Genomic DNA, 10,183 nt, shown 5'->3' with positions numbered 1-10,183 from the left:
CACACACACACACACACACACACACACACACCACCACCATATTCAAATCAAATGGATTTATATTAAGTGTCAAACTAGATGCTATAAAATTTATAATCAGATACACAAAATATGAATTGAATTATGAATACACTGCTGATAGTGGATACAATAATATAAGATAAAAGCACCCAAATGGCTTCGCAACTCACTTGAACCCATTGTACTCTGTTATCTGATCTGATTATATCTCTTAGCCAGCTAGAAAATTCCTTTCAAACATGATTGAGGGGCTTTAAATAATGAGATTCTTTTCCCCTTTCCAGCTATCCCTATTCTGGTGATTGGACAGATGTCACCTTTCCTTTCTTCTTGTTTTCTACTAGTGAAGCCATATTTTTACTTTTTTGGAATGTTTGAACAGTCTTCTGCCATAGATGTTGGCATATCTATTATAAGAATGATAATCTGCATTTAAAGTGCCCTTCTTCTCTATTTTACTCGTTGCCATACTTATAATCTGAGAGCCTACTGTAAACAGAATGCATAATACAATATAAACTGCACACAGATAAGAAAAAGTACACAGGTTAATTCTAAAGTCCTCAGCCGGACACCTGCCTACAATTATAACCATTGCTCATGCTACGAGAAGCCAGGGTAGTCTCAGGTCAAGGATTAGTGCCTTCCTCTTACATTCTTTCCCTAGTGCTAACACTAGTAAATGGAGAGTTGCAATGCTGCCTCACAGTCACAAGGACAGGCTGTGTAAGCATATCTCCTTCAATTATTTACTACAATACCAAGAGATTACAATCCTGACAAGGAGTTAGGGGGTCTCAAGTCACTATCAGGTGATTACTATAAAACTTATGGACAGAAAACAGAAGGAGGAAGAGTATTGAGCATTGTTAAAAAGGGAACTTAAAATCTGAATTTTAACTTCCATAAATTGTCGCTGGCATTTCAAAAGTCCTCTGTCAATCAATGGGTTTTCATGTTATCTGTGATTTGACAGATCCACCTTGAAGTGTCCAACTGGACACCATATTCAGGTCTAAAGGCTGCTCAGTAAGAGTTGGATCAGACTGCTGAAGTCTTCAGGACAAGGAAACAAGCCCAGTCTGGCACCCTGGGCCCCCACAGCATTGCAGCAGAGTGATCTGGGAAACAGGGCGTGAAAGACAAGGTCATCCAGACAGAGCTATGGAGACCCCATCACGGAAGGTACGTACAATCAGTGAGAAGCCACTGAGGCCTTTTAGGCAAGACTTCTGATTCTTAACTATGTTTAAAAGATGACTCTGGCAGGCAAGCACAGCAGCAAGGGCCAGTTAAAAGAAAGCAGGTGAGACCTGCTTGGACAAGGGGATGAGCCTCAGTAGTAACAGAGGGGACATCAAAAACTCAAGGACACACTTCCAATGTGGAAGTTTTAGATGCCTGTAAGACATCTGAGAGAGAGAGAGATCTTTGGTTAAAAACTGAGAACCATAAACAAGACTCTTGCAGATGGCAAAACACCCCACCATCTTGGGGTCTTCCTTATGCAATAATGTATTGCTTTCTGATTTTTTTAAAAAATGCAACAGACCCACATTTGATTGAGCATCCAAGTGTAAACCGTTTTCCAAGAGGCATTGATGGATTTACACTGTCACACACAATTGTAAAGTTTAGGACCTTGGCAGCTGCAGTGAATTTCAAAATCCAAATAGAAGATCTTTGTCCTTGGCCTCCTAAGCCCTTTGACCTTCTCTCCTCTAATGATCTTGTGCTCCCTACTATCTCAGTCCTACACACGCACAACCTTGGAAGTGTAATTAAAGACACTACACTGTCTTCTCACCCACCTATCTTTCTCATCTTTTATCCATCGCCTATCCTTCCAGCCCACTCCATTTATCAGGGGACAACACCCCTAAGACTCCCTCTGTTCCCACCCAAAGTTAACCCTCTACTCTCCTTATAATTTGAAGACATTTTGCACATCATAAACATAGGACCTATGCATATGTCCCCTTCACATATATTCAGCCATTAGTCAAAATATAATTTAACTAAGCTACTTAACAAAATTCCTGCTTTCTTATTAGAGCCTAATAAATAAAAGTTTGTCTCTTCATTCTGTTTGTTTTGTAAGCACTTACAGGTCATTATTTTTTTTTAAGATTTTATTTATTTGAGAGAGAGAAAGAGAGAGAGCACAAGCAGGGGGGAAGGGCAGAGGGAGAAGTAGACTCCCTGTTGAGCAGGGAGCCCCCTCGAACCCAGGACCCTGGGATCATGACGCTTAACCGACTGAGCCACCCAGGTGCCCCTTACAGGTCATTATTTGAGAAAAACTGGGAACTTTTAAAAACTCTAAACCCTGAAAATTTTATTTATTTCCCATAAGAGACTAAACCTAAACTGGCAACTACAATGAGGTCCTCTTTAATGTTTGAAATTTAAAGCATTATCCCTGTTGTACACATGCACTTGCTAGGTCACAAATTTATTACGCTTAAAAAGCCCAAAGTAACTTCAGTAACATACTTAGTAACCAGATCTTGGTTTCTTTAAAAAAAAAAAAAAAAAAAAAAGGAACCAGAGTGTCTTGGAGAAATGGTTGATTCCAGGATTGCGACATGGAAAATACAAAACGAGCCTGAACTGTTCTATGGTACCAAAAAGTAAAGATAAAACTTTTGGGGTGGGGGGTGAGAGGGCACGTGGTCTGTCAAAAGGACACAGAGGCTAACCTGAAAGAAAGTTCTAGTGGCCAAAACTGGAACAGTTTGCACAGCAAGTTAAATAAAAACCCATAAAATAACAAATATCCATGAACCTGTACTGATACAAATAGCTGAATAAATAAATGGGGAAGAAGACAGTTCTAATCAGTGAACATAAAAAGAACAAATGAGAAAAAAAATGCTTAATCACCATTAGAACAATATAGTCCAGGGGCGCCTGGGTGGCTCAGTGGGTTAAGCGGCTGACTTGGGTTTCGGCTCAGATCGTGATCTCACAGTTGTGGGATCGAGCCCCATGTCGGGCTTCATGCTCAGCTCAAAGTCTGCTTCAGATTGTCTCTCCTCTCCCTCTGCCCCTCCCCACTCGTGTTCTCTTTCTCTCAAATAAATAAAATCTTTTAAATAAATAAATAAGAACAATATAGTACAATGTACATCAAGTTCCACCAATGGATGCTAAAATTAGTGAATAAAAGTTTAAGGAGAAACAGGATATTCACACAATCCAAGATATCTACTAATTACAAAGAGAAAAATAACTTTACACTGGGACCAGGCAAATAGCACCTTAATCAAGGTTTACATCAGCATAAGACGTCACATGCCCCGGACATGATGCACTTCCGGTATTTTTTCCCAAAATGCCTAACTTGAATCTAATCATGAGAAAACATAAAGTACTAATTGAGGAACGGTCTACAAAATAACTGACCATTACTCTTCACAAGTTCATAGACTGGATCCTGAACAGAAAAAGGATAGTGAAAAGCCAGTGAAATCCAAATAAGTGTATAGTTTTGTTTTGTTTTTTTAAAGATTTTATTTCTTTCTTTGACAGAAAGAGAGCACAAACAGTGGGAGCAGCAGAGGGAGGGAGAGAAGCAGACTCCCTGCTGAGCAGGGAGCCCGATGTGGGGCTTGATCCAGGGACCTGGTATCATGACCTGAGCTGAAGGCAGACGCTTAACCGAATGAGCCACCCAGGTGCCCCCAAATAAGTGTGTAGTTTTGATAACAGTATTATAGTATCGCACTGATGTGAATCTATCAGTTTTCACAATTTTACTACAGTTATACAAGTTGTTACAGGAATTCTCTGTACCATATTTTTCTGCAAATTTTCAGTAAGCCTAAAAATTACTTCAAAATAGCAAATTAAAATCAATAATGAAAGAACCCCAATATTTTTTCAATATTCCTAATGGAAGCATAATGTCAGATTTAAAATGCTATCTTTGGGACGCCTGGGTGGCACAGTTGGTTGAGCGTCCAACTCTTGGTTTCAGCTCAGGTCGTTATCTCAGGGTTGTGAGATCGAGCCCCACGTCCAGCTCCGCACTCAGCACAGAGTCAGCTTCAGATTCTCTCTCCCTCTCCCTCTGCCCCTCCCGCTTGTGCTCTCGTTCTCTTTCTCTCTCTCTCAAATAAATAAATAAATATTTTAAAAAATGCCATCTGTGTTCTTGAAAACTTCATCAAGAGCTATACAAACCCAGTCACCGCTATATGCATTCTGAAAAGCATTGTTTTATAAAGAATAACACATCAATAACATCTTTTTCTTGTTACCCTGGCATATTTATGATGAGCTGCAATTGAAATGAGAGCTGTGAGATCCTCCTAAGAGCCAAGCTTTAAGGGCTATCACTATTACACTGAGAAGGAAGGAAAAGCAAGCAGCTTACCGTTTGAAAACTGTTCTCCAGAAGTGATTTGCCCCTCTTCCTTATGATGAGGGAGCAGAAGGCAAGCTGAGGACGAAGCACAAGCTGACACCCTGCAACCCCCCCCCCCAATCCTAACTGGGACACGTGTGACATTCTTCCAGGAAGCTCTCAACTATCTTAATGTGAATGCCTTGCTAGAAGGAAAAACAGCCTCAACTTGACAACGGCAAGGCCTCCAGGATCTTGTAGGTCCTCTTTAGCATATGAAAGTTCTTTTGAAAACCTCCGTTTTCCCTTTACCTCCCCCAACCTCAAAGTATTTAATCAATTTCTCCCCACAACCCCGGTGCAACTCTTTCTGCCCCCCAGGTCCTGTCCCTGTGCTTTCATAAAACTACCATTTTGGACCAAAGACATCTCAAGAATTCTTTCTTGGTCGTTGGCTCCGGACCTCACCCCAGCAAACCTCACCTATATTCCAAACCACATCACTTATATAGGTGGAAATAGTGAAGGGAGAAAAACATAGCAATTTGCTTTTTGTTGAAAAATTCAAAACACTTACTTTGCCTCTGGGTTGGGATGGCATTCTATGAGGTAAGATGGAACACATCTCCCTGGGGAGGTGGGGAGATATGTATCTACCTACGAGTCAGAACACAATGGGTTGTCTGTAGCTCCAGGGAACAGACTTCCAATTTTACCCTTCCAGAGAACTCGAAGAACTTAATACCAGTGAAATGACAACTACCTAATGCTACTTGACCCCAAGTACTAATCTCCAAACAGCTCCCTGCCTAAAGAGTAATAAGATTTTTTCAGTTGCAAAACCAAAGAGATTGGGCTAATGATAAGCGCTAGAAGCCTCATTCAATGGGTTTCAGACCTTGCCAAGATTTTACTCCACCCCTTTGTCAAAACAAAACTTCATTGGAATCATGATGAGAACAGCACTTTTGCTTTACTCACACCCACCCACCTGGGTTTTTAAACAACCAGTGCACTACTAACTTCCAATGTTATGATTCTCTGAATGAATATTTATCTCTATGAATAAGCTATGGTGTGGCTCAAAAATTAGCATCCACCTTCTAACAGTCTCTCAGTGAAGTAGAATATCTGCTTCAAAAAAACTACGGGGGGGGGGGGCTATCACAAGAAGGGGGTGTCACTGCTAGTAGGTTTTGAGGGGAGAGGATGATGAAACGTGACGGTTCTACCAACTGTACTTTAAGCAGATGAACTGTAGGATATGTGAGATCTGTCTCATAAAGCTGTGCTGGGGGAAAAAGATGAAGCCCAAACCATCAAGACACTTGATCATCACTGGTTCACAGCCTAGAGTGAACTGGGAACTGATATTTTAAAGGATAAATGTCAGCTTCCTGTAGGTAGACCTATATATCCTATCTCTTACATTGATGATCATCATTCGGGTTCTTTAATTTTCACTAAAAAATCTCAACCCTAACCTATTATCCCAGTAAGCAACACAGATTAAGCCTTCCCTCTTGATATAACCTTTAACTGCTGCCAAACTTCTATCAAAAAGTCCTGACAGAGAGAAATATAGGGAATTTAAAGAACATTAGATCCATCCGTCCCTCTATAAAATCTAGATTTATCCCCGAATAAACCCCAAACCATCAAACAGTGCCATGTGTGACCATAGGGTCTCCGCACCCAACAAGGGTTTCTTATAACCCTTAGGGTAAGGAAAATTCCAACTACAGCAAAGAGTCCTAGAAAATACACTACTGCATGTACTACCTGGATGGGCATGGGGTGCTCTCCCACTGCCATTTAGTCTCCTCTGCATCTTTTGTAAATGCCAGGAAAAGATTTCTATGGAGCTGGTAGGTTTCCTCCTTTATCCTCACTGAATTGTGTGACTAATCATTCCTTTTTATTACGGCTTCCAGGATGCAACTGTAATTTGCACAACATCTGCCCGAGTCCATTTTAACGCGCTTCCCTTTACACTTGGTTGTATTTTATCTTCCGCTTGGAATACTTATGCTCACCTCAAATGTTTCATGGATGCTTAATAAAATTAACGCAGAAATAGATGTTGGCTGTAAGCGTATTTTAATAGCATCTTAACACAAAAGAATGTGTTTCCTAAGGGAGCTCTTGCTGAAGGCTCAGGGTCTGGAACAAAGATAACAGATACACATTTGTTACTATAAATCTGTTTTTTTCTAAAGGTGGAATGAGCTTTTATATTTCCACTATTAGGCAAGAAAAGAAAACTAGGCAACATTACAGTTATTTTTTTAACTGTAAATTTACAATCTAATTTTATGGTCTTTTATTTTTCTGTATTGCTCTAACTTCTTCAGTACTATTTTTTTTTTAAGATTTTACTTATTTGAGAGTGCACAAGTGGGGGGCAGGGGGAGAGAGAGAAGCAGGCTCTCCACTGAGGACACTGGGTTCATGACCTGAGCAAAAGGCAGATGCTTGACCAACTGAACCAGCCAGGCGCCCTGCTTTAGTTATTATTTTTAATAATAATTGCATAAGCTGGTTAATTTTTTGAAGTCAATCATTAAAAACCAACTATCCACAAAAAAAATTACAAAAGGGAGCTCAATAACTTTTTAGCAAGCCATCCAAAGTTGTGGACAAAAATTTATGTCCTGCAGATAAGAAAAAGACATAAAATATATTGGTTGATCCCTTTAAAAGTACTAATATTAACAAATTTCTCTCCTACCTTGCAGTAACTTCCGTGCTCAGTAAGTTTTTATCCATCTACTATCTATCAACTCTTGTTTCATACATTTGGAGAAAGGCAGGAGTTTTACCAGCTGGTTTTTAACACACACCACCAGACACAAAAGCAGTTTGCACGAAGGCATTGATTTCTGAAAAACCGGTCTGAATTCTCAGTTTGGATTTCACACTCATTTTCAAATGAAATTGGGAAGGACTAACTAAAACCTAGTCCTCTCAACTGAGGTTTTCTATTTCCTACCAAAGGGCCATGCAATACCCACCAACCCTTCAAGCCCCACAACATCCCAACTGGCTTTCACCATTTACTCACTCAGCTTAACAGAGGTTCAGTTCAACCGAGGTCTTCGATCTCAGACTCCGTGTGCTCAGAGGCAGAGCACTAACATTTATATAGACGCTGAGCTGAGTCAGCCAAACCTTCCAAACATACCCTAAGGAAGCAGCGCCTAACAATGGCATCAAGCATCTGTACTGTGCTTTCTAAATCGTGAAGAGCTTTTCCAAAATCTCCCTGGCTCCTTTCCAGACTGCTTCCTTCCCGCGACTCCCAATCTCTGCCGGACGGTCCGGGACTCCCTCTTGCCTCCTGGCGCTCTGGACTCGGTCTCTAACGTCGCAGGACTCAGGACACAGCCTGCGCGCGCGGCAGACCCCCATCCCCCATCCCGCGGGGCGACCTTCCTTGACCGCCGCGCTCGGCTCGGCGACAGCCCACCCACGGTGTCCGCGCGCTCCCGGCGGGCCGGCACTCACACGCGCAGCTAGTGGCCTGGGGAGGCGCCCGCCCGGGGGCACAGTGACGGTCAGGAGCGGCGGGCGGCGGTCTGGGGTGGCCGGGGCGGCCAGGAGGCGAGCGCAGGCAGCGCGGACGCGGGCTTCGCCTCGCTCTCCACCGGCTGCAGGCGGGAAGAGCGCAGGGCGGCGGCTCCCTCGGGGTGGGAGGCCGGAGGCAGACGACAGGAGTAGCGCCGCCTGCCTGGCCGCGATAAAGCACCCTGCGCCGGGGAGGAGCGCGCGGATGGGTTGCCCCCAGCGGGGCACTGGATCGACGGCCACCCTCTTGCGGGGTCCAGGTCACGGAGATGACTCTCCCGGAACGCGCATGGACAAACCCAAAACTACCGCCTCCAGGGTTTGTACGAATGGGAAGCGGTGATTAGCCCTGGTCATGTCAAGACGCTACCCGGGCTGATCAATACCTCTCTAGCCCGGATGAATTTGGTCACTGTCTGTGTCCCGCGCCCCTAAGCTCAGGGGGACGCTGACACCGAGGGTTTTGTTTTTTTTTTTTCCTATCACACACGTTGCCCACCCCGAGAGCAAGTAGGTCTTTATTGAATGAGCTTCTGAGAAACTGGTGCTTACGCCGTTCAGGAACCGAATCTAAGAGGCGGGAGGGGGGAGTTGAACGAAAATATTAGTATGAACGGTTTAATTGTATTCTGCACACTCCTGTAATAAATACTTCTCCGCAATACTGTTCGTGTGGAAAAGGTGGAAAGTGTGCATATTCAAGAAAAGGTTTGGTTATCAGGCTTTATGAATGTGTATGGCTTTCCCAAAATTTGCCTGCCGCATCTACCCTTGAAAATTAATACTTAACATCTATTTTCTGGTTTGCATTTACAAACAAAAATCAAGTTATTTAAAGCAACACTAGGAATTACTGTTAATTCTTAACCCGTTACAGGAAATCTTTAGCCATGGGGCACCTGGCTGGCTTAATTGGCAGAGTGTGTGACCCCTGATTTCAGGGTTGTGAGTTCAAGTCCTATGTTGGGGGAGGAGCCTGCAGGGAGAAGTTTCAGCCAGGAAGCCTAAATAAGAAATTGATTATACATAATTTTTTAGAATATTAAAAATACATACCGTATACTTTTTTTCTTTTTTTAACTTAAATTCAATTAGCTCAAGGAAGCTGGATGCAGGGCTCCATCCCAAGGACCCTGGGGTCATGATCTGAGCCCAAGGCAGACTCTTTGTGGCCTGAGCCTCCTAGGCGCCCCTTAAAGTATTTTAAAGTACATTTCCATGAGGTACCCAAACATTTGAGTGAAACTGATTTTTGGATGAATTTTGAGACCATTTAAACACGCTTAAAGACCCATATACAAATATATTTGTCACTTTAAGCCAAGACTGAGAAAAATTTTTCAGAGATGGCTCTTAATAACTGTTTGCAAAATTTAAAAACACCCTCTAAAGAACAAAACTTTACTGATGTCAGTAAAGACTTTTTAAATTGCCAGCAAATTCTAAAGGCAGTTCCAAGAGGGGACTTATAAAAATGGAAAAAAAAAATACACATAAAATTGTTAAAAAGCACAGTAAAAAAAAGGATAATAAGTTGAATATGGCATTCTGCAATATGTAAAACAAAAACAAACCAAAAGTTTATGCATAGAAAATAGCTGGCAATACAAGAAAATGTTATTTTTCTGGGTTGTGACATTATGGTTCTTTTTTCGTTCTATTTTAGTGTAATTTTCTAAATTTTTTTAAATGCAGATATACAACTTTTATATTGGGAAAAAGAATTTTGTTTAAAAGTAAATCATTAGGGGACACGTAGGTGGCTTGGTCAGTTAAGCATCTGCGTTTGGCTCAGGTCATGATCCCAGGGTCCTGGGATGGAGCCCTGTATCGGGGTCCCTGCTCAGTGGGAGCCTGCTTCTCCCTCTCCCTCTGCTGTTCCTCCTGCTTGTTCTCTCTCTGTCTCTCTCTCTGTGTCAAATAAAATCTTAAAAAAAAAAAATTTAATACAAAAAAAAACCTGAATGTGTATGGCTTTCCCAAAATTTGCCTGCCTTCTCTCTCTGTCTCTCTCTCTGTGTCAAATAAAATCTTAAAAAAAAAAATTTAATACAAAAAAAAAAACCTGAATGTGTATGGCTTTCCCAAAATTTGCCTGCCTTCTCTCTCTGTCTCTCTCTCTGTGTCAAATAAAATCTTAAAAAAAAAAAATTTTAATACAAAAAAAAACCTGTTAATACATATAGCCAGATTTCCCACAAAATAATTCATGCCAAATTCAGTCTCCTAACAATTTAAAAGGTC

The 10,183-nt window shown here is 41.8% G+C and overlaps 1 protein-coding gene across 6 annotated transcripts in view; it reads right to left on the bottom strand.

The window, feature by feature from the left end:
* ABCG2 (ATP binding cassette subfamily G member 2 (Junior blood group)) overlaps positions 1–10,183 on the bottom strand; it is a 129,159-nt gene that overhangs the window by 57,150 nt on the left and 61,826 nt on the right. The window contains exon 1 of one of the 6 annotated variants that reach the window (XM_008707131.2): positions 7,437–9,059. The exons of 3 other annotated variants lie outside the window; for them this stretch is intronic. Coding sequence is in view for 1 of the 3 variants with exons in the window: in XM_008707129.2 (XP_008705351.1) it covers positions 6,409–6,422 (14 nt within the window). In the remaining 2 variants the exon portion in view is untranslated. Of the gene's footprint in view, positions 1–6,408; positions 6,438–7,436; positions 9,060–10,183 lie in introns of those variants that run through there. 2 more of the 6 variants (XM_040624888.1, XM_008707129.2) reach the window with 2 other exon arrangements.

The sequence above is a fragment of the Ursus maritimus genome, unplaced genomic scaffold (genome assembly GCF_017311325.1).
Source record: "Ursus maritimus isolate PB19 unplaced genomic scaffold, ASM1731132v1 scaffold_8, whole genome shotgun sequence".
NCBI lineage: Eukaryota > Metazoa > Chordata > Mammalia > Carnivora > Ursidae > Ursus > Ursus maritimus.
This window is presented reverse-complemented; position numbering and strand designations above follow the sequence as displayed.